General features: G+C 42.2%; 1 protein-coding gene and 2 long non-coding RNA genes across 4 annotated transcripts in view; 2 read left to right on the forward strand and 1 right to left on the reverse strand.

Annotated features, from left to right (window-relative positions):
• The window catches only part of LOC105710452 (uncharacterized), a 56,046-nt gene extending 46,351 nt beyond the window's left edge, over positions 1 to 9,695 (forward strand). For both annotated transcript variants that reach the window (XR_010341217.1, XR_010341218.1), the window contains one exon: positions 9,433 to 9,695. This is a non-coding gene — a long non-coding RNA (uncharacterized LOC105710452). The remainder of the gene's footprint in view (positions 1 to 9,432) is intronic.
• The window catches only part of LPAR3 (lysophosphatidic acid receptor 3), a 68,292-nt gene extending 50,830 nt beyond the window's left edge, over positions 1 to 17,462 (reverse strand). The window contains exon 1 of the mRNA XM_012442826.2: positions 16,720 to 17,462. Within this exon, the coding sequence (XP_012298249.1) occupies positions 16,720 to 17,455 (736 nt within the window). The 5' untranslated portion in view covers positions 17,456 to 17,462. The remainder of the gene's footprint in view (positions 1 to 16,719) is intronic.
• Positions 13,423 to 15,264, forward strand: LOC135273422 (uncharacterized). Its single transcript, XR_010341219.1, has 3 exons — positions 13,423 to 13,790; positions 14,159 to 14,256; positions 14,476 to 15,264. It is a non-coding gene; the product is annotated as an uncharacterized LOC135273422 (long non-coding RNA).
• Positions 17,463 to 25,381: the final 7,919 nt, after the last annotated feature.

The following is a 25,381-nucleotide window of genomic DNA, read 5'->3' on the forward strand; positions in this document are numbered from 1 at the left end:
AATTGCTGCCAGGTTTCCCTGACCCTGAATTACAACTACAGAGCCCAAAGTGGACTTAAGCATCTGACAAAGGAAGTGGAATCTGTGGTCCTCGAATCTCCTGCCTGGGTTCCGCCCCTTCCTTGGTGGCTCCTGGGCACTATTCTAGGGCCCATGTTTTTGTGGGAACTGCAGTTTTGCTCTGTCATCTAGGAGCTGCTACTTAACTCTGGTCTGTCTGCAGCATTCTCTTAACACCACCTTCAACAGCAGGTATGGGCCTTTATGAGTATGCCCAGATTTAGCCAGTTCCTTCCCTCCATTGAATTGTTCAATGAGCCTGGCCACAGCCCGCCAGTCACCTGAGGCTTCCACCCACTGCAGAGCTCAGACAGTGGCTGCTGAAAGGGACAAGTGTTGTCCATCTGGATGTGGCCAGCCACCATCTTATATGGCTTCCTTCACCTTTAATGCAGGTCCTGCCAAGAAAGCCTTCAACTTAAGAACCCCCGAATGCCCCTGCTGGGCCCTGAGGCTGGCCACTTTCCCTTCCAAATGATAGAAGTACAGAATCCAGTGGTTGGTTCTTGGCACTGTCCCTATAGACCACATTCAGAGAGCCTCCCTGAGCCAGGAGGCCCCATGTATTCCCTTGTCATGCAGAGGCCAGCAAAGAAGAATCAAGAAAGGTAAATATTCTCCAATCCGAGCTGCAAGTTGCCTTAAAGCAGAGAAACAATATTTCCTTCCCAAGTTGGAACAAATGAAGAAGGGTCCAGTTATTACCACATAAATTAGCATTAACCTCTTGTAAGACAATCTTCTGAGGATCTACTCCATGCAACTGAGAAGACACAGTTTTAGTTTTAAGCTGCATGCAGATTCAGTTAGAGCCTCTAGAACAACCTGGGTCTGCTGTGTAACCTCAGCATCTTCACTAGTTCTCTCTGTCCCAGCAGAAAGCACTGAGCTCCACTCTGAGATAACATTCATAAGTCTGCCACATGTCCGGAGTCACAAAGGGATGTCTAAGCAGTCATGCAGATCCTAGGAACTCTGCTACATATTTTGCAACATATGGACCCTCAGAAGTAAACTTAGTACGACGCCTCTGGAGCATCCTTCAACAACAGTACAATGTCTAGAGATCCTTCAATAGAACATCAGGCCTATTGTAAGACGCCCTAGAACCAAGGAGCTTGGAACATATCCTGGGGAGGAAAACACAGACCTTCCAAGGGAAGAGTTATTTAACTCGTATGAAAAGTTCTGGCTGGGTGTGGTAGTTCACGCCTATAATCCCAGCACTTTGGGAGGCTGACATGGGAAGATCACTTGAGACCAGGAGACTGAGACCAGCCTGGACAACATGGTGAAACCCCATTTCTACCAAAAAAAAAAAAAATAGCTGGACATGGTGGTACATGCCTGTAGTCCCATCTACTCAGGAGGCTGAGGTGGGAGGATCACTCGAACCTGGCAGGGGCAGAGTTTGCAGTGAGCCGAGACTGTGCTACTGCACTCCAGCCTGGGTGACAGAGCCAGATGTTGCCTTAATAGGAAAACAAAACAAAACAAAAAACTAATGATCAAGAGGGACTCTGGAGATCCCCTAACCTCTAGTCCCAACCCCACCAAAGAAATCTTTCATGCCTTAGGGTCACGCACAAAAGTCAATTCCACACCCAGGCTAACTCAGTACCTTCTTCAGCTTCCCCCAGCTTGAGCCAAGATAACTGCTGGGGAGAACCAGGACACAGGAGGCCTGCATTCCAGGAAGCAATTCATGGCCGATGCGCAGAGTAAGAGGGGTCCTGGGCAACCTAGATCCAGTCCCTGGGGTTATGAACAGTACAAGGACCCAGGCTGAGCCAGTCTGGGTAGACCAGCCTGGAACCACTGACTGTCACCCAGGCTGCCTCTCCCAACCACTGTGGTGCTGCTGAGATGGTGGCTCCCAGCACCGTGAGGAAAGCATGCCCTGGGCCAGCGGCAGCCTTTAGCACACCTTGACATATGACCTAGGGCAGGTTTCCATCTCTCTGACCCTCCATTTCCTCATATTTAAAATAATGGCGGCAGCAACTTCCAAGAGGATTAAACAGAGTATATATAAATGCCTGGCACGAAGTCGTGATCAGTTTTTTAAAATCCTTTTTTCTTCATAGGGCTGTTATTAGAAATGAGCTGTTATTAGAAATGAGACAATTATACATAAAAATGCCTGACAATTCAAAGTGCTTCATAAACATCAATTCTCTTCTTCATTCTCCTTTCCGGTCCCTCTGACCTTTGTTCTTGTGACCAAACCCTCCACTAACTGCCAGTTCCCACCCCAGGGCCCACCCAATAAGCATGTTCATTGGCTCATTATATAAACATTTACTGAGTGTCCACTGTGTGTCAGGCACTGCACAAGTGAAAACACACACACACAGTCTTGTCCCTGAGAAGCTCACAGTCTGGTAAAAGATAGAGGCACTTAGCAAATAAATTTTAATAGAGTGGGTTACTTTTATGGGTTAATTCTTTTAATATACAAATAGTATACTACAGAAGCACTGGATAATTAACTCTGTCCTGGGGAGTCAGAGAAAATATCATAGAGAAGGCAGACTCTTGAGTTGGATCTTGAAAGATGGACCGGAGTTTGCCATGCTACAAAAAACGGGAGGAGCCTCAAGCAGTCACTGCACATGTGCAGGACAGTGAGAAGCTTGGCATGACAGAAGCAGGGGCCGTGTGGGGAGAGTGCATGGAAAAGGAGGCTGGGAACAAGACTGGGAAAGCGGCCTTGTAATCCCAACTAATTTGGGCTTTATCCAGTTTGCAAGAGCAGACGAGAAAAGATCAGAGCTAACTGTGCTTTTTAAGAAAATGCTTCAGCTGGTGGTGGGGTAAGGCCTGGAACAGGAAAAAGCTGGAGGAGGGAATGCAGAAGGAGATGACCATTAGCAATGCACAGCAAGTTGTGGTCTAAAGGCATGTAGTAGGATCTGAGACACCACTGAAGCAGATGTGGTGCCTAATTTATTTCTTTTTTTTTTTTTTTGAGACAGAGTCTTGCTCTGTCGCCAGGCTGGAGTGCAGTGGTGCGATCCCGGATCACTGCAACTTCCCCCTCTTGGGCCTAAGTGATTCTCCTGCCTCAGCCTCCCAAGTATCTGGGATTCAAGCACAAACCACCACACCTGGCTAATTATTGTATTTTTAGTAGAGATGGGGTTTCACCATGTTGGCCACAATGGTCTCAATCTCTTAACCTCGTGATCCACCCACTCAGCCTCCCAAAGTAGAGATTACAGGTGTGAGCCACTGTGCCCAGCCGATTTGGTGACTAATTTAGGTTTGGTGATTAATTGGTTATAGGTGGTGAGAGAGATGGTACTACTAAGCTTTCCAGCTTGGAAAGCAAGGCAGATGGAACCCATTGTAGAGATCCTATATAAGAGGTGAAGCAGGTTTGCAGGACAGCTGATGCTTGTGGCGCCCCCAGGACATCCAGGTGTGCACCTGACAGTAGCTGGAAACAGAGATTGGGATCTCCTGAGAGGCTAAGGATGGAGAGTCTGCTTTGGGAAATGTTCACATGGAGGGGTTGGTTAAAGCTGCAGGAGTAAGATCACCTGGAAAGGACTTGGGGGACCAAAGGAGAAGGAACAAAGGGCATTTCAGAAATGGTCACAAATGGGAGACTGAAAAAGCAGCAGAGAAGGAGGAAGATACTATCAAAGGGAGCATGAAACAAGCAGCCGCACAGCAGGAAGGTTAAGGTAGATCACTGAATCTGGCAACTAGGAACACAATGGTGGCTTAATCAAACACAGTCTTCTTAGAATAGTATAGGAAGAAGCTAGCTTACTATGGTTTCAAGTATTAAGAAAAGAAGATAAACAAGAATAAAAAAATCTGCTGGGTGTGGTGGCTTGTGCCTATAATCCCAGTACTTTGGGAGACTGAGGCGGAAGGATTGCTTGAGCCCAAGAGTTTGAGACCAGCCTGAGCAATACTGGGAGACCCCATCTCTATTTAAGAAAAGAAAAAAAAAAGAGTAATAATCTGCTAATAAAGGAGAGACAGCAGTAGTTAGAAGGGGAGTTAAGGTCAAAGCTTACATTTTTGAGTGATCAAGCACATAGGAAAACAAGAATAAGGATGAGAGTAGGCTCATGGCTCCCAGCTCCTGGCTGGAAGGAACAGGCCCTAGTGAAAAGCTAGGATGGTAAGGATGTGGCATCATGCCAGATGAAGAAAGCAAATACTGGGAGGTCAGCTGGGGAAGGAGAAAGGGCAAAGCTCAAAGACCTTGGGGACAGTGGCAAGGCTTGATTAGGTCTTGCTCTTGCCTGACCCTGTCTCTGAATTTAAGTTCCCATGATGGATCCCTCTTCCTGCTTCTTCCATCTCTGCCTCCCACTAGATTTCCATAAGCTCACAACCCACTGGCCTGCTTCTCTTCTCCTCCTCTGCAGCCCCTGACAGGCCTTCCTGCAGCATCTACCATGATGGACCAGCTCTGCCTCTGTCTGGCATCTGAGCTACCTCCCATCCCCAGATCCCGGGGACTCTCCCACAGTCTCCTAAGTGTCTCTCCCTCTCAAACCCACATCTCGTCTTTCTAAAACCCTGCTTTGCATTTTGCAACTCCCACCTTCTCAACCCTCAAGATCCCACATGAGCTCTTCCTTGCCAGATGAGGCAGTTCAGCCGTGGGCTGAAGACTGGCCACAGGCCTATTTAATTTGACCTGCATGGTCTTTTAACAAAAAGTGAAACTGAATGTCTTTACACAGGGCATGATCTGTCTAGTTAGCCACAGGCACCACCCCTCCCTATTACCTTATATCCACTCCACACCCAATTCACATACCCATGTTATCTGCCTGGTCTCTGTTAGATATTTGACAATAAAGTCCACAGGACCCTAGGATCCAAGGCCTTCCATTCTCTGGCTCCGGTATGCCTCTCAAACCAGATTGTCATTACTATTCCAACTCCTCATTCCAGAAATAAGTCCGCCCAGCCTCCCCTGTCTACCCACGGTCCTGGCGTGACCTCCTTAGGTATATGTGTATGCCTATCTCCCGCCCTGCCTTGCCTCCTATCTGCAATGCCTTGCCCTTTCCTCTCCACCTGTTATACTAAAATCAGGCTTATATTCTACCTCATTGAAGAGGCCTCCACGGACCATCCAGCCCACAGGATTTTCCAGTCTAGGCCCCCTCACTTGGCCCTTGTGTATATTTCCTTGTGACTTCAGTCATCTCTTTTGAGTAAGTTTCTCATTTCCCCAGATAAGCCTGGAAATAGGGTTCTCTATTAGTCATACACAGGAAAAGCCATACAGAACAGATGAGCCTCCATGTCATCTCTCATGTGACACAACCGTTGACTCATAACCCTCGGTCATCACCTGACAACCATAAAACACTACAGCAAGCACAGATTCACAATGCCTTCGGGGTAGAGGCCATGCCTCATAGTTAGTGCACTGCCTAAAACCTAGCAAGGTAGTCAATAAATGTTTATGATGAGAAAATATAAAATGCAGAAATCTCTTCTTGCTCAGAAAACATAAAGAATAAAATACGCTCACCACTGAGCAGTGAATTCTCTGACTTGATGAAAACAACCCCTGTTGTGATTCACTGTCACTCAGGAATCCAAGGACAGGTATATTTTGCCAAGGCAAGAAGTTGAAACCCACTAAAAGAGGCAAGAACTAGAAAGTCCAGAGCTCCAGTCACAACGCTGCAGTAATTTACAAGGTAAACTTGGTCAAATCTCTCAACAGATACTGATTCTTTGAGGTAATGGGATCTTTCCACCACATACTCTGCAGAGCTAACAACAATCTGGTGATGAGCGAGAGCAGGTGGCTGAGCTGGAGGGACAACTGTCAGTGCACAAGGGAAGATGACCCCAGCCAACAACTCTTGGTTCCCCTACCCTTTATCCCAGCTTCTGTGTTGACCCCTAGGTCCACGATAGGGCATAATTCCAGCAAACACCCTTTACTGCCAATTCCCACCCATGTTTGACATAGCCACACACTGAACACAGTAGTCCCCAGTTGAAATTTTCAAAGTACAAACAGTGTTAACATGGAATTTGATAAAATTCTACCATTGGTCAGCACACACCACACCATTCCAGATGTTACATTAGCCCGGTGATGTGACTCCTGAGTCACAGACGATGACTACATTTCTCCTTTGGCAAAAATCAAAGCCCAGAGGGAGGGCGTTCCTGAGTTCTGGAACATAAAACCTTCCAGGGGGCTGGGTGTTGGCAGGAGGGTTGGATGTAGTTGGGTACTGGAACTTCTCTCCAAACCTTCTTTCCAAAGAGGTCAAATTTGAGACATGTTTCTGTACCTTGCACTCAGAAAATATTCAATAATTGTTTGCTTCAGCTTAGGAGGAAGGTTTCAGGTTTCTAAAAAGAAGAAAAGCCAGACAGAAGTTCTGAAGAAGGGAGCATGAGAGGAGGATAAAAGAAGCCAAGTGCATTTGCTGTAACAGAACTGAAGGGTCTAGACCAGAGGAGATGGAAGAAGGAAGAGGGCAGGGCAGTGGTTACATTGGAAACAAGAACACTGATTTGGGAAAAGCACTTCTGAACTGACTGCAAAGGGTGGTGTCTGAAACAGTGGCATGGGGGAAAAAGAAAGAACCAAGAGCCAGACTTGAGGGAACAAATGGCTACATATGGCAGAGACAGAGGAAAGAAGACAGACTGCTGGAAATGTGGTGTTGGAAGAGGTGTCAAGATGGCATGGAGTGCCATATGAGGGATTTTCTTTCTTAATTTAAAGCTGTTTTCCTTCTAGCATCAGACATAGAGGTCATCTCAGCCCCTACATTCCCCCTCAGAACAGGAGGGGATGTGTCAAACAGCAGCATAGAGGCAGCAACAGAGTGGCAACTACATTTTTGCACCTATCCACTGATGGTCTGCCCTGAAAGCAAATACCTCCCTCCCATAGGCCCTTGCAGCAATGCCATGAAGCACACAGGAGAATCATCTGTAACAAAGGTGCTCTTGAGACTAGCTGTTTCAAGACAAAAGTCCGAACACCCCTGGACTCAATGTACTGAGTACTGGTGCCTGGATGGCTTAACTCTGAAAAGAATCGTTCTCCATCTGATATGACTCTCTGCACAGCAACAAGAGAGCCCCTGTGTGCCAACAATCTGTTCGTTTCACTCAGCATTTCTTAAGGCAAAGCTTTAACTGTTGGTTTATTCTTTTTTTTTAACAGATATTTGATTACTAAGGCATGCAGGCAGTAAACATTGAAAGCAGGCTTCTGTGTTGCAGAAGCAACTACAAGGCCACAGAAGCTGAAAACAAATGTTTCAGAATTCCTCACGAACTTATGCACATGTACTTTTTTCTTTGTCTCTTTTTTAATGGAGCAAGAACAGTTCATTGATGAAGCCCATGAACGATACCAAAGGTCTGTGTTTTCGTCACAATTCTTTTCAGTCACAGGGCAAACTTTCCAATCCTAGCAAAGATGATAATAGCAGCTGACGAACTAGCTACTCTTGAAGGATTTGTTAGCAAGATGGGGAGTTTCTTATGAGGACCGTCTTATAACATAGCTCTATACACAAGATGTTGGTGCTGTATCACAGGACTCTTGTCAAGCTAATGTTTGGTGGCCAAGGTCTCATTTATAATGTTTTATTCATAAATGTTGCAACAGTGTAATGAATTATTAATGGAAAGATCATCTGTCAGAGACAGGAATCATTAACAGAATTTCATGGGGGAGAGGGTGGTTTATGGGGACTAGCGATGCAAGCACAGAGCTTTTCAGTTCTGTTGTGACCATGTGTTCAGACTGTCCTGGGTTTCCAGTAACAGAGCTGGTACCATTTGCCATCTGTCAAGGCAGCCTCTGCAAAGCACACCCAGTCAGCTTCCTCCTGGCTACTTGTCCATTTCATAAAATCTGCCATCATGATGGCACCAACAGTAGGCTTCTAGTGCCTGTGTCCAGGATACTTGGTAATATTACTGGACATAAAAGGGCATTCTGCTTGAATACAAAGCATGGTTCTTTAGAGACAAACTGAGGTCTAAGAAGAGTAGCTAATATTTACTTAGTACTTACTATGTACCAAACATTATGCTAGGTGCTGTATGTCAGTTATCTCATTAAATCCTCAAAACCTCACCACACCAAAGATACGAATATTATCCTTCTTACAGATGGGAAAACTGAGGCACAAACAAGTTAGATGAATTGCTCAAGGGTGCACAACCTGGACTTGACAAAGCTAGGATTTAAATCCAGTTCCCCCCTTGACTTCAAAGCCCCTACTCTTACCAACGATTTTAATAAGCATAAAGTTTAAAGAGTAAAATATCTGGATCAAGGGAGAGCTAAATGTTGAAAGAGCATGTGACTTTATAGAAATAAACTTTATAGAAACCCAGGGAGATACAAGTTATAAACCTCATGACTTGGGTCCACATCATTCCAGCCCCATCACTTACAAAAGGCTATTAACTGACCATGAAAAGTAGAGTGTGGGGCCAATCTCCTGGGTTGGAATCTCAGCTCTGCCACTAAACTTGAGCAAGACATTGAATCTTTGCGGGCCTTGGTTTCCTCATCTGGTAATAACAGAACCTCCCTCAAGGGATGTCATGAATACTAAATGAAATAAAACATGTAAATTACTCAGAACCGTGTATAACCCACAATGAATATTAACTATTAATAATTTTACCAATTTCCTCATTTGGTAATAACAGAACCTCCCTTAAGGGCTGTCATGAATTCTGTGAAACAAAACACGTAAATTACTCAGAACCATGTATAGCCCACAATGAATATTAACTATTAATAATTTTACCAATATGGGTCTGTGGGCAAGAGGCTAAGTCCACTTGAATTTCCTTGTCTTAAAAATAGATTTGCATAGAGTTGTTATGAGGGTTAAGTAAAATAAAATCCTAAAAGCATGGAACACACTGATCTCATCACAAGAAGCATTCAAAAAATGCTCATTTCTTTTCTCCTTCCCAGGATAATACTATCACTTAACTTTCAGAGACCTCAGCTTCTCATATTATAAAATTATAAAATAAAACAACAGCTGGGTACAGTGGTTCATACCTGTAATCCTAGCACTGCTCACCTAGGCCAAGGTGAGCAGATCACTTGAGGCCAGGAGTTTGAGACCAGCTTGGGCAACATGGTGAAACTCTGTCTCTACTAAAAACATAAGAAAAGTAGCTGGGTGTGGTGGCGCACACCTATAATCCCAACTATTCGGGAGGCTGAGGCACTTGAACCCAGGAGGTGTAGATGGCAGTAAGCTGAGATCCATGCCACTGCACTCTAGCCTGGGTGACAGGGCGAGACTGTCTCAAAAAAAATAAACCTAAAAAACATGATTCTCACTTATTCCCATGCCTTTGTCTATCTCACAGGCATGTCCCAGCCAGAGCCCATCAAAGGCCAAGATGGAAGTGAGGAAACCCGTGTTCTGCTTTTAGCTCCAGCATTTGAAAAGCCGCTTACCTTCCCCTCAGCCTCAATTTCCTCATTTATTCATTGTAGTACATCTCAACAAGTGTGTGCCAGACAGAGTGCTAGCTGAGAGTACCAGCTGTTAGATAGGCAAAGACAGATAAATAAATAAGGTACAGTCCCTGACTTCCAAAGTGTGTACACTCTACTGCAAAATAAAGGCATGTAAACAATTAAGTACATTGACTGTTGTCTGAACAAGACTGACAGGCCACCCAAGCGAGGCAGTAATCACATTTACTCCAGTAGGGCAAAGAGAGATTCAAAGAAGATAGACCTTTGAGTTAGGTCTTACAAGATGAATGAGAATTTCCCAGGCAGAACTAGAAGAAAGGTATCCTAACATCTGCAAAGGCTTAGAGAGGCAAAATGGGGACGTATAAATAATTCATTATAGCTTGAGTATAAGATACACCTAGGGGAGTGGCAGGAAAATCGAATAATAATATCTTAACTACTTACTTGGCAGGATTTCCACGAGACCAAAGAGAACAGTGTATTAAAACGCTGAAAAAGACACAGTACTGCAGAAACATCATGTATGATTATTATTAGTACTCTAGCAAGGCTCTTTATGGTACTTAATTTTCACCCATTTCCTCCTAGCATGAGAACTTGAGCTATTGTTTCTTTGCTTACTGCCAGTTTGCCTCCTTCCTCTGTCCCCTAAGAGAAGGAAGAGAATGATTTAGCATGAATCTAAGTGGAGAGGAGGGAGGAAGAAGTGAGAAGAAAAACAATCAGCTCCCTGTTTTAATTACCACAAACCCTAAGTCTCTTTTCTAAGTCCCTTAACAATGATAAGGTTTTATATTTTAAAAGAGTTCAGTGTTTTTTGGCAGAAAAAGAAATCTTGACCCTAAAGATCATGGTTTTTCAAACGTTCTTGACAATAACGCAGGATAAGAAATACATTTTTTTTTTCTTTCTTTTTTTTGAGACGGAGTTTCGCTCTTGTTACCCAGGCTGGAGTGCAATGGCGCGATCTCGGCTCACCGCAACCTCCGCCTCCTGGGTTCAGGCAATTCTCCTGCCTCAGCCTCCTGAGTAGCTGGGACTACAGGCGCGCGCCACCATACCCAGCTAATTTTTTGTATTTTTAGTAGAGATGGGGTTTCACCATGTTGACCGGAATGGTCTCCATCTCTTAACCTCGTGATCCACCCGTCTCGGCCTCCCAGAGTGCTGGGATTACAGGCGTGAACCACCACGCCCGGCCTAAGAAATACATTTTATATCACAACCCAGCATACACACAGGCACACAAAGAAAAGTTATAAAACAGTACTGATACCTGTTAAATGCAATGTACTCTGACATTTTCTTTTCTTGTTTTACGTCATTTAAAAAAGTATTGCTTACAATCTCATCAGTGCATCAAAACTTAATAGTTTGAAAAACATCACTAAAAGACAGGAGGGTTCATGGAAGACTTCAAAAGAATGATTTGCAAATCCCTTCACTCTTTCTTTTCTCTTGTATTTTAAGACATTGCAAAATAGAGGAAGGTCCAGCCCGTTTTCTGGGAAACAACAAAACATTTGTGTGTGCACAGTTCACATGGTGTGTTGTTTGACAACAAATGAGACGTTTCCATGTGGGGTTTCTTGAGTGTTTGTTTGCTGTAGCTGATTAGGCGTGTTGACAAATAGGATTTCAAAACCCTTCCTTAGGCAGGGCCTTGGTGCTCTTTGAAAAGCATGTCTCCAATGTCTTTTCAATGAGAACATTGAATAAGCAACTTTTTTTACATAAAGGGCCCTTCATACATTCTAACTCAAGTGACCAAGCATTTTGCCTCAGGGCTGCTGAAACGGGAACATGATGCCTAGATGCCTTTCCAATCATGCACAGATTGAAAATTCACATCACCATCATCACTACTACCACCACCCTCAAGGAAAGAGTCTGCATCCCTACGCTCTGTTAGCATTTGTGTTCAACCAAAATCCTAAAGCTGCAAAGGAACACAAAGGTTATCTGGTCTACTCTCCTTCCAAAGAGAGGATAGCCAACTAAGCTTTGCCGGTTCACAGGTGAGTTATTTTCCACTGCACCATAGCAAGTATTTGTGCTCTGTGGGGCCTTCCTCGTGGCAACGCACAAGCTTTAAATGTTTCTACCATCACACTTCTGAGTATGCAATTTCTCCCTCTTAGAATGTGTCTTTCTCCAGCCCATGCAAATCCCATCTATCCTTCCAGATTACATCTTAGCCCACTAAGAAGCCATCTCCATACTCAACAGTCCCTGTCCATCCTTTTCTCTTCTGAAATGAGATTAAGCTCACTGAATTCATGCAACCATGTGTTTAATAGACAGTTAATATGTACTTAGTGACTTTCTAATATTTAAAAGAAGAGTGTTTGTCATCGTATGTTCTCACTCATAGGTGGGTGTTTGAACAACGAGAACACATGGACTCAGGGAGAGGAGCATCACATACTGGGGCAGTTGGGGTGGGTAGGGGAGAGACAGCGGGGGGCGGGGGGGGTGGGGAGGGAAAACGGGGAGAAATGCCAGATATAGTATGCACCTAAAGTAAAATAAATAAATTTAAAAAAAAAAGAAGAGTGTTTGTAAGAAACTTTAGGATTTAATCTTTTTTTTTTTTTTTTTTTTGATACAGAATCTTACTCTGTCACCCAGGCTGGAGTACAGGTGTGGTATCTCGGCTCACTGTGACATCCGCCCCCAGCTTCAACCATTCTCCTGCCTCAGGCTCCTGAGTAGCTGGAATTACAGGTGCCCACCACCATGCCCAGCTAATTTTTGTATTTTTAGTAGAGACAGGGTTTCACCATGATGGCCAGGCTGGTCTCAAACTCCTGACCTCAAGTGATCCACCTGCCTCAGCTTCCCCAAAGTGCTGGGATTTCAGGCGTGAGCCACCACACCTGGCCAGATTTAATCTTAATTGAATGCTTCTTAAAAATATGTATCAAGGAGTAAATAGAAAGGTTTAGCATTTTATCATAAAGATATTTAAATCCTGCAATATTAAAGACATGACTATTAAGCTATTCATCTCCACATGATCAGAACCAGTGATTATATGACGGTTAATACCAGCACTGTTGATTTTTCTAATAAACTATCATTTGGGAGATGGCTGTTTTTGGCAACTGAATTCTTACAGGTAGTAGATAGGGAACTGGGGGCTTTCTCCCTAGTAAGATACTGTGGTAGTTGCTGCTATTATGGAAAGAGGCTCTGTGCTTTGATCCACAGAATTGTGTTTGCTGCTGTCCCACAAGATTCACATTCTCTCCCTCAATCTCTCTCTCTCCTCTCTCTCGCCCCGCTCTTCCTTTTCATTCCCACCTTTGGTTACTGTTATAATAGGATAATTCAACTTTGTAACTTGTAAAGAACTTAAAGATGACCTATGCCACCTGATAAGGAATTCTAACCAAGAAAAGATTAGCTGATGCACTTCAGATCATCCTTGCAGAAAATGAAAGAATTGGGGGTAAAACCCAAATTTTTCTGTTAACCAGAGAAATCAGGAGCTAGGAGTCTTAAGCCTGACACCACCTAGCTCTTGAGTTTCATTTCCCTTGCCCCTGAACTTCCTGTCTTCCACCAGTTCCTCTATCTTACCACTAAGGAATCTCCCTAGGTCCCTGACACTAAACTGTCTTCCTTCCATTAACCAATTCCCCAATGTTGTCTCATCTCAATTGCATGATTTCTCTTTTCCTACTTGGCAATTTCACTGTCGATTCTGGTTTCCTCTTACCCAATACCACACCTGCCAAAACCTCCTAGCTCCTTTCTTTTAACCCTTTGCATAACTATTGCAGACAGTTACATACAAAACTGAAGCCTGTGACCATGACTGTCTTGCAGAGACCTGTTTCTCCACCTAGGCTTTTGGAATCTGTGTCTATACCATGCTGTATGCTGTATTATAATACGATGAGAAAAGAAAGTTTTCTCTTTAAGCGGGCAGGTAATTTCTTAAGACATAGCCAAGCAAATGATTATGCCTACAAGTTAAGCAGGGACAGAAGCACAGTTCATTGACACTATCTGTAAGTACGGAAGTTCATTCTTTATCAAAAACATCAATATCTTCTCCAGGTCGAGTGGAAATGCTGATTAATGTGAACCCTCTCTTTCTTGTTCTTGCCCATTTCCTTGTTAAAGTGTCAATGGTGTCAAAGCAGAAGACAGGACAAAAAGATGGGCAGTAAAAAGTCCAATAAATCAGAGTATGGTGGTAAACACGCGAACTCTGGAGGCCAGCTGCACAGTGAGTCTTGGTTAACATCTGAGTGACTGGATACATGGCTTAAACTCTCAGTTTCTTCATCTGGTAAATGGGTATAATAGTAGCACTGACCTCGCAGGGTTTCCATGAAAATTAAATAAGTTAATGTTTGTGAAAACACTTAGGACAATGCTTGGCACATATTAAGCATCATATAAATATTTGTTAAATAAATCCTGAGTTTGAAATTATTTTAACAATCACACTCTATATCTGCTGACCTCCAAATCTTACTAGCAGGACCTAGAGGCATTGTGAGGGTTTCTATACCACACCACACACACACTCACTATATATCCTCCACTACGAACTGCTGCCTGATAATTCATTTTATAATTCCTTCTCATCAGGAATGGACAGAAGTGTACTCTTGAACCTCTCTCGGCAACAGTCCCCATTGCTGCAGCCACACACAGTGAGAAATGGCCTCTCTGCCTTAGAAGACAAGGTCTGTGAAACCACAAAAGTTCTTGTTTGCCCACACATTACAAATTCTACCTTTAACCCATAATTAGCACTGGGGAGGTGGGGCAGTAGGCCACCTACCTCAGAAAACAATAGAAAGGGAAAATTCTATCAAACCACATATCTTCTTGATACAGGGCTCACAGTCTTTCTCTCTTCCCTTTCTTATTTTTTTGTTTTTGTTTTTGTTTTTGTTTTTCAGGCTCTTGCTCTGTCATCAGGTTGGAGTGCAGTGGTGCGATCACAGCTCACTCAACCTCAACCTCCCGGGTTCAAGCAATTCTCCCACCTCAGCCACCCAAGCAGCTGGGACTACAGGCATGCACCACCACAGCAAGCTAATTTTAGCATTTTTTTTTGTAGAGATGGGATTTCACCACATTGCCCAGGCTCTCCCTTTCTTTCTTAATTTTACTCCAGTCAGGCTCTTAGCTACACCAAATTTGACCATCTCAAGATCAGCACAAGTCCACCATTTTGGTAAGGCCAGCAACACCCAGTCTCATGCCACTTCTCAGGGGTACCAACACTGCTAATGCTTCCTCTCCTCGACTGCCTTCTTCTCTTGCTTCTAGTTCCCCAGAGTCTCCTGGGTTTTCCATTCCTTCTAGGGCTCCTCTGCTGGCTGCCCCTTGCCTCCTGACCTCCTTACATTGCAGTGCCTGCCCTGACACTCCTTCCTTGGTCCTCTTCTCCTTCATATCCACATTCATGTTCATGGTGAGTTCATACAGTCCTGTGATTTAAAATACCATTTTCCCCCCTAGGACTCTCAAATGTACATCTCCAGCCCAGACCTAAATCTTGATTCCTGATTCATACATCCAACTGCCCACTCAATAGCATTGGATGTCTTAATAGGATCCTGAATTTATCTTGTCCAAAACCAAACTCCTGATCTTCCCCTCACACCTCCTCCTCTTTAGTCTTCCCCATCTTGGTTAATGACATTCCTCACTTTCACCTCCACCTCTTATCTTCCCTTCTACCTTATCCATCAGTAAATCCTTTAAAAAATATCCAGAATCTGGCCAGGTGCAGTGGCTCATACCTATAATCCTAGTATTGTGGGAGGCCAAGGCAGGCAGATGGCTTGAGCTCAGGAGATCAAGACCAGCCTGGGCAACATGGTGAAATCCTGTTCCTACAAAAAATACAAAAATTAGCCAGGCCTGGTGGCATGGGCCTATAGTCCCAGACACTTGGGAGGCTGAGGTAGGAGGATTGCTTGAACCCAGGAGGCAGAGGTTGCAGTGAGCTGAGATTGTGCCACTGCACTATATCCCGGATGATAGAGCCAGGCACAGTCTCAAAAAAAAAAGAAATCCAGAATTTGACCATCCCCTTCAACTACCATCTGGCCATGGTGATCTCTCCCAAGTACTGAAATACTCTATTAACCCATTTATGCCAGAGCTTGCAAATTTTTTTGTGAAAAATCAAAACTTGGTGATGACCTTGAGCGGTAGGATACAAACAACTCCCACAAGCTTAGTGTTCCAATAGTGGAATATTAGGCATAAGTAGGTTAAACAATTTTTCTGTTTTAGCAGTTTCTTAAAACAGTAGCCAGGAAGATACCATTAAAATATAACTCAGATTATGTCCCTTGTTTAAAACCTTCCCATAGCTTCTCATCTCACTTAGAGAACAGCCTGGCCAACATGGGGAGACCCTGTCTCTACTAAAAATACAAAAATTGGCCAGTGTGGTGGCACATGCCTGTAAGCCCTGCTACTCAGGAGGCTGAGGCAGGAGAACTCCTTAAACCCGGGAGGTGGAGGTTGCAGTGAGCTGAGATCATGCCACCGTACTCCAGCCTGGGAGACAGAGTGAGACTTTGTCTCAAAAACTAAAAGGAAAAGAAAAGAAAAAAGCTGAAGTCCTTATAACCACATAACCCTACCATTATCTGAGTAGCCCACCCCCTACCCCATCAGCTCCCTGACCTCATCTTTCCCTATTCCCCCTGCTCACTCCATGCAGCCACAGTGGCATCCTTGCTGGTCAGGGCTCCTGTGCTTACCACTCCTCCTACCTGGGACACCCTTCCCCAGACACCAGTATGGTTCACTCCCTGACTGCCTTCACAGCTCTGCCCAAAAGTCATGTTCCAGGCATCCCTCACAACACTTTTTAAAGTGCTAACAATACCTGCTTTGCTTAGCACTCCTCAGCTCCCTTCCCTGCTTTATTTTTCCTTCCTTACCTGATTCATTTTTCCACAGGAGACTCATCTTATTTTACTTATTTTGTTTACCCCCATTAGAATACTTATTTTGTCTTTCCTTATTAGAGTGTAAGCTCCAGATGGGTGGTGATTTATGTTTGTTCTTGTTCACTGCTGCATTCTTACTGCCTAGTAAGTGCGTGGTACATCATAGATGCTCAGTAAAGATTTGCTGAATGAATACGAATGATGGCTTGCTTGGTTCCTCTTACCTACCTAAGACAGTCATCACTGTCTTCATTAGCTTCATGGGTGTCCTCCGGCGGCTGATGGACCCACTTGTATGCGGAGACAAGACGTTGGTTTTCCTCTTGACGTACACGTAGATCCGCAGGTACACCACAACCATGATGAAGAAGGCCATGAGGTTGGACACCGTCCAGAAAACAAGGTAACTCCTGCTGTAAATGGGGGCCAGGGAAGAGCAGGCAGAGATGTTGCAGAGGCAATTCCAGCCCAGTGTGGGGACCGCCCCCATAAAAATGGCAATGGCCCAGACAAGCAATATGAGCAGCGTCACCCTCTTTTTGGTCAGGTTGCTGTGGACCCGCATCCTCATGATTGACACGTGCCTCTCCACGGCAATAACCAGTAAGTTGGTCAGGGAGGCAGTCAAGCTAGTATCCAGAAGCCCCTGGCGGAGAAACCAGCGGTTGACAGTCAAAGTTTTTGAAACTGGGCCTGTGTTAAACATCAGGAATACATAGGCAATTCCAGCGAAGAAATCTGCAGCAGCTAAGTTAGCCAACAGGTAGTAGAAGGGGAAATGAAACTTTCTGTTTTTGATCACTGCCGCAATGACCAGAGAATTAGAAAAAAAAATAAACAGGCAGAAAAATGTCCCAACACACAAAACAATCACAAGTTTCGTTCCTGTCCACTCATCAACAGTATCAGTGTTGCTCCTATTATAAAAAAAGTCCATGTGCTTATCATAGTGACACTCATTCATTGTGGAGAAGAAGTGAACATCCTAGAAAGAAATTTAAAGAAGAAACAAATATCATTTGTAAAATCAGTCACTAAACCATCAATTGCTATTTCTAAGCCCCTTCTGGCAACTCCCATCAATCACTTAAGGTCTCAGTGCAAATGTCCCTTGCTCTAGGACCCAGCCTCTGACCTTCTACCAGAGCATTTAGCTCACATTTTCATTGTTTCCCATGCTGGGCTGCTCAGGTTAGGAGGGTATATCTCTATTTTGTTCACCATTATAACCATAGGATTCCGTTGCTCTGGCTGCCTCATGAGGGGTAATTGTTGACTGGTTGGCTGGCTGGCTGAATGAATGAATGCTCATGGAGGCATCAACAGGGCAAATGTGCTGAGCCCTGCAATATCCACTCTGCACTGGTAACAATTACAACACATTATGTTAATGCTTCCTCCTGGCTCCCAGTTCATTTCTTGTTTATGGATATGTTCATTGATCAAGGGGAGGTTGGTAATTCCAGGTACATTCTTCCCAAGACAATGGGAGTTGAATTACCATTCACATAACCAAATGGATTCTCCAAGAGACCGATTTTCCATGACTTCTGATTTCACTCCTGATCCCCCTTAAGAGACAACTCTGATATTCATCTATTAAGCATATGATTCAGGGATGGAGACTTTGGTTCCAATACCCTCCTCCTTTACCTTCTGTTCACTTCTTCCATATAGTTTCCTAACCCAAACTGTACCAATGTGAACTTGCTCAACACGGTAGCTGGTGGAGGATCGGGCCTCTATAGGCAAGACTGAGATTTGGAATTGGGGCAGATCTCCAACTCAATGTAAGAACATACCTACTAAGTGAAGGCATGTCCTTGGGACACTTTTCTGAAAGAAGACCCCAAACTGGGATATCAGGCAGACAGGGAAGACACTAATCCTCTCAGTAAAAGATCTCTTGAATCCCAAAAGTGGGGGATCCTGGCCAAGGAAGGGCTGGGCGGAGGCCCCACGGATGCCAATCTGTCTACATGTGGTGGGGAAAACCAAGTATTCTGTCTCACAGTGACATGGTCACAGCCACGAAGGGTTCTATGGAAGAAGATTGGGTTTAAGGTCAGGATTCTAGCTTCTGGGAAGAATGACCATCTGCTCCCTCACTGAGAATGAGGCTGCAATTTATTCTCTGGAGAAGCAGAGATTCAGTCAGCACAGGGACTAAGCAGCTCTCTAGGGGTGAACGAAGTGGCTATGACAGTAAAAGCTTAGTAGAAGTCCCCAGGTTTTAAAGCTCCCAGAAATTCTAAAATCTAATCCCACAACCAGAATCAAGGAGACCAAATAATAATATTAAAAGTAGTACAAAATAGAAATACATCTCAGTCTTCTTTTTAATTTACATTTTAATGGTATAATAATACTTTTGCATGAATTAGATATTGCTTTTCTGCCACAGCAAATGGGAGGTAAATATCATTTTATAAGCTTAAAAAACAAAACTGGGAGTAGTCTCAAATGGTTCCAGGGTCTTTCAATTACAAGAAACACAAATGGTTTTCAATTACAAGAAAAGACAATTACAGTAGACAATGGTTCCAGTATCTTTCAATTACAAGAAAGGAAGACTCAATTTTCATAATGACAACATAAAAATTACTCTCTTTCGCAGACAGTCACCAATATTTAACTGTAAATATCAAATAAATTCATAAAATATCATATATTTATACTATATCATAATTTTACCAAATTAAAAATACAGAAAGTATAATTCTAATAGCTTCACAATATTCTATTATATGAATAGACCACATCTTACTTAATTAATACTAAATACTGGACATTAGGGGTGCTTCCTGTATTTCACTTTTATAAGCAAGGCTGCAATCTTGTGCATTAATCTCTATATACCTGGCCAATTATTTCTTTAGGAATAACCCGTAGATTTCAAATTGAAGTAAAGGATATAAATCTATTTAAGGGTTTCTGATACATCTTGTCAAACTGCACTTAAGAGATATCTTTTTGTTGTTGTCGTTGTTGTTTGTTTTTTTTTCAAGATGGAGTCTTGCTCCGTTGCTCACCCAGGCTGGAGTGCAGTGGTGCAATCTCAACTCACTGCAACCTCTGCCTCCCAGGTTCAAGTGATTCTCCTGCCTCAGCCTCCCACGTAGCTGGAACTACTGGCATGTGCCACTACACCTGGCTAATTTTTGTGTTTTTAGTAGAGATGAGGTTTCACCATGTTGGCCAGGCTGGTCTCAAACTCCTGATGTCAGGTGATCCGCCCATCTCAGCCTCCCAGAGTGCAGAGATAACAGGTGTGAGCCACTGTACCTGGCCTAAGAGATCATATTTTTAACTCTACCAGCAGCATATGAGAGTTAAATCCAAAGTTACTAATCTAGTGAAATTCAATTTAAATATTTAAAGAGAAATACAGCTTTCAACCATGTTGAAAGAGGCCTGAGGGAACTTGCGAGACTCTTTTTGCAACACTACCATTCAAAGACACAGTATTTGCCCCTCTTCTGGAAGCAGAGACCAGGCCTTCACCAGACACCAAATCTGCTGATGCTTTGATCTTGGATCTCCCAGCTTCCAGAAAAGTGAGCAATAAATTTGTTTATTTATTAATTACCTAAAGTACTTTTGTTATTACAACAGGAACAGACTAAGACACTACATGGGAAATTTTAATAATACAATTATTATGTGTCTTTTCTAATTAAAAATAATGTATGTATTTTACTGTTACATGCTCTATATATCTAAGAGAAACACATTTCTAATTTTAAAATTCAGATTATCCTTGACTAATTTATTAAAAATATAAAGATGAATATGTCACAAAGACACTGGAATTAAGACACTACAAAAGTACTGCTCAAATTTTCCTAATTTTATTTTCAAGGGATCTTAAAATTTTAGTTTTATTTCTTATGTTTGGTTGAATTTTTAATTATATCAAGCACTAAAACCTCAATGATTTTTACTTCAAAAGTTTCCCAATTCAACTGTCCCTTGTCAAAACCAAAATGGTTTAAGACGTGTTTTGAGCAAAAATTGCCCTGAGACTGAGAAGCAATTTTGTCTTACAAAGTTATCACAGAAAAACTATGATTAGCCAGAACTACCACTAAGCAGTGCCGTACCCTGGCACTTTTGGGAGAAACGGAATGAGAGCAAAAAACTTCATATAGGAAATTGGTGAAAAAGATTCCACAGAATGGTATTCTATACAGTCCATAAAATACATACTCATTATGAAGTTGCAGTAATATAAGAAAAGGCCCATGTCATTACTTTAATATACAATACACACACAAAAGTTTATGTGTGTGTGTTAACTATTTTAAATGATATACATGTCATTACTTTAATATATAATACACATATAAAAATTTATGTGTGTGTTAACAATTTTAAATGATATAGAAAAAGATAATGAAAAAAATCTCGAAACATGAATAGTTAAGAATGGTGGAACTGTGAGTCATTTTTTAAAAATTCTTTCCAATTTTTTTTCACCTACTACATTTTCTGTAATAAGTAAATCAAGACTTTTAATCCGGAGCATATATTCTACTTAATGTATTCTATCTTTCTTCTACAATTATGGCTTTGAAAAATCAAAATTAATGTTTAAAGGAAATGCCTCAAAGATTTGCATATGGTCAGTTTATTCTTACCAGCACAGCATACTTTAGGGTTTTTCAGTGACAACAAAAATAAAATAGTTTTCTACTTAATCTTCACATAAACCAAAACCTGGCTTGCTAAACCCTGACCACACCAGGGCATAGCTTTCACCAATTCTCTTATAAAACATTTCCTAATACTATCACCACAGATCTCCCCAGTACATAACATACTATCTACAGATCACCATATTGTCTTAGCTAGAAATTACCAAAAACTTTTAGCAAGCTTATAACAAATGACTGATTCATTATCTCCTGGCCTCTCTTAACCATTAAAACATGATTCTGTAATTTTCAACAAATTAATAAGTTACTTCAGTCCTAGCCTAAATGTTACCTCCACAAAGATACCTTCTCTGACCAATTCAAGATAGATCCGCAGCTCTCATTCTCAGAAAGTCCTAGTTTACCTCCATCAGAGCTATCCAGTTGCCTGTGACCCAATATTTTCTTTTGTGTTTAAGCATGTATTGTCCATCTCCCACCCCTAGACAATTCCACTCCAACAGAGCAGGGAACTTGCCTATTATGCTCACCTCTACAGCATCAGTATTTGTTGAATGAATGAAAGAATGAATCTCTGCCCTACACTATCTCTTTCCATATCTAAAATGAAAAGTTTCTGTGAAGTGCCTTTGCGGACTTACACATCAATCACTAAATATGACAATTAGCGAGCTCTGTCACCTATTAACTGTTCTCAGGTACATTACTTAATATCTCTACTTTATTATTACTATTTTTCATTATTAATATTTGAGTGCGCTTATTCTGTGCCAGGTGCTGAACTAAGCATTTTACATAAATTATCTCATGGAATCCTCCCAACAATGATGTAGATACTATTATTACACTCATTTTACAATTGAGAAAACTGAAGCACCCTTGTCTAAGGTCACACAGCTAGAGATTCTATTCAGGCAGCCTCGTTGTACAGCCTGCATTCTTATCTGCAACACAGCTTTCTCTCCACGGGCATTTGAAATGCCAGACAGAACCAAGAACTATATTTATACATACAATAGTTACAGAATTACCAAAATAGAATGATCTGATCAAATCACATCAAAAGACTGCCCCATACTATAAAAAACTGGGGCCATTCTAAATAGCCTTTGGCCTTTTCTTTTTTTCTTAAATAATCCTGAGAAGGGTAGAAAAGACACTTCTCTGAAAATATGTTTTCAATTTTTATGGTAAGTAGGATACAATATGGTCAATTTCAGGACCAGGTTAACACTGCTAAACTTTACTTCTATCAAATCCCAAGCTGTTTTTTGTTTGTTTGTTTTTCTACTAAAGGTTTAGAAGGTTTGATAGTTCTAACCTAGAAACAAAAGATGCTAAACTTTGGAGCAATTACCACAATTTCAAACTTCAGTAATTTAAGACTTCATAAAATGATGGTTTAGAAAGTCTATATGTGGAATCCAAATGAAAACTTCATGAGCAAAGCTTTCATTTAGACTCTTCCAAACTTGCTTCCCCGAAAAAACGTCCAGGCAGCCCAGAATGTGGAAACAATTATGAAAATTAAGACATCTGAAAACCACTCAAGCAGCTTTTATTTCTAGCTACATCTTACGAGACAAGTTGCTGCCTGGCCTTTTAGCTGGCTTTCAGTAACACTTTCCTCTTCCTCCTAGGAAGAAGTATGATGCATCAAAGACATGGTCAGTCAATACTGTGCATATCTTCTTTCTCTATGGTTCACAAATGTAGAACGGTCCTCTCCTCTCAGGAAACCCCATCCAAATGGGAGTTGGATGTTAGGTTAGTTGGTACTCTAGTAACCAATCCTGGGTAAGCAATCATAGTCTGTTCACTGAATTCCTTTTAATAATTCATGTTAATGGCAAAATCAGGATAGCATGGAAGATTTAAATCCACATGAAATCCTGGAGGTTCATTTTAGCCATTAGTTTCAAGGCCTTTGCACTTGCCATTCCTTCTGCCCAGAAGCCTTTTCCCCCAGATACCCAGGGGGCTCATTTCTCTACCTCATTCCTGCTCAAATTCACTTCCTCAGAGATCCCTTCCCTGCCACTCTCTAAAGAGCACCACATGACCCCACCCCCTGCTGCACTTAAGCCATTTACCCTGCTTTATTTTTCTCCACAGCATTTCTCCCTACCTCAACTATCTACTTGTGTTATGGTCATTCTCCCCAAATAGAAGGTACGCTTAGGAAGGCAGAATGTATGTTGTTAGGATGCCTGCAACAGTGCCCAGCACACATTAGGCACTCAGTAAATACTTGTTAAATGTAGAATTAAATGAAATATTCTTGTGCACTCATGCCTAAAGGCCCCCTAACCTTTACTTAAACTGAGCATTATTACTTTGTACTTCTTCTGTATAGTATCTAATTTGGGTCTCACGACTCATTCATTCCTCTGGGTAGACTTGGTTCCAAGTCCTGCAAGCTGAGAGGCATGAAGAGTGGGTTCCCTACCTCCAGAAAAGCAGCTCACCTGAGCAGACCAGTCAGGGTCAGCCTGAAGGACAGTCCCACAATACAGACCTCTCCCTGTTAGTATGAACACAAGAAACAACGATTCTTCTTTGAATAATACTTCAAAAGAGATAGGGACCTAATGGCCAAAGCTAGAACAACCCAAGCAACAAAATGAAGTGTACTGAATTATAACCCAAAGTACAAAATCAACATCCATGGGTCCATTCTGATATAAATGACTGAATAAAATAATAAATGGAAAGATGAGACAAATCTCCTGGGCAGAAGAATACCAAATAAACAATATAGATATTCCACTGTAAAGGAGGGGGAGCACAGCTTCTTTATATGTAGGCTGCACACAGGGGCCTCTTTCCAAAGAGCACAGTACGGAAATGGGGCGGGGGGGTTAGTGATGTCTCCGCAGAGAAACTTGACAAACACTACTTCAGGATAAGTAAAAGTAAACATGCTAATCAAAATGCTTAAAATTAATAGTATTTATATATAACTGCACATGTCTATCATACAGGAAATAATCCTTAGGTCATTGTATAATCACATTTCAGAAGCTTTACTGTTTCCTTTTTCTTTTTTTTCTTTTTTTTTTTAGATAGAGTCTCACCCTGTCACCCAGGCTGGAGTGCAGTGGCGCAATTTAGGCTCACTGCAATCTTCGCCTCCCAGGTTCAAGCAATTCTTCTGCCTCAGCCTCTTAAGTAGCTAGGACTGCAGGTGCACGCCATCATGCCCAACTAATTTTATTTTATTTTTTGTATTTTTAGTAGAGACAGGGTTTCACCGTGTTAGCTAGGATGGTCTCGATTACCTGACCTCATGATCTGCCCGCCTCAGCCTCCCAAAGTGCTGGGATTACAGGCCTGAGCCACCACACCCGGCCGTAAGTAGCTTTACTGTTTGAAGGGGTTGAGAATGTCAGCATCAACAGTGATCAATCATGTTGCTAGTCTGTAATCTTGATGTGTTACTCCATGATGGAGATCACAGAGTAAATCGCAGTTTACTCTGTGATCTTCCTCCCAAAAACCCATAACCCCAGGCTAATCATGAGAAAAACATCGAACAAATCCCAGCTGGGGAACAAATCTACATTTCTGACCGGTACTTCTCAAAACTGTCAAGATCATCAAAAATAAGGAAAATCTGAAAAACTGTCACAGCCAAGAGCAACCTAAGGAGACATAATGACTAAATAGGATATGCATCCTGGGTGGGATCCCAGAATACCGAAAGGACAGGGGTAAGAACTAAGGAAATCTAAACAAAGTAGGATTTTAGTTAATAATAACATATCCCTATCAGTTCATTAATATAATAAATATACCACAGTAATGTAAGATTTAATAATAAGGGATACTGTATGTGGGAGGGGGTATAATATAGGAACTCTCTGTACTATCTGCTCAATCTTTCTGTATATAGAAGACTGCTCTGTAAATAAACAAATATTAAAAATAATTTTTAAAGAGGAGGTATGTGATTGACTCTACTACACTACAGTAATTTAAAAATAAATAAAGCCCCGGTATTTCATAAGCAGTTACTTTACTCTTTGATGTGGTAAAATAAACAGAGGAGTAGCAATTTGTTCAAGATTAAATTTAAACAGATATTGTCTGTAACTGAGAATGAGATGCCTCTGATATTCTTGGATAAAGTGAATATGTTTATTTTACCCTTGTTAAGGGTAGGGCTACAATTCTGTTTTCCTACCTTTATATTCTAGATCATTTCTCTGGAGAAAGCTAAACCCTCAGCA

The sequence above is a fragment of the Aotus nancymaae genome, unplaced genomic scaffold (genome assembly GCF_030222135.1).
Source record: "Aotus nancymaae isolate 86718 unplaced genomic scaffold, 86718_ANA_hifiasm-v0.15.2.pri h1tg000007l, whole genome shotgun sequence".
In the NCBI taxonomy this organism is placed as follows: domain Eukaryota; kingdom Metazoa; phylum Chordata; class Mammalia; order Primates; family Aotidae; genus Aotus; species Aotus nancymaae.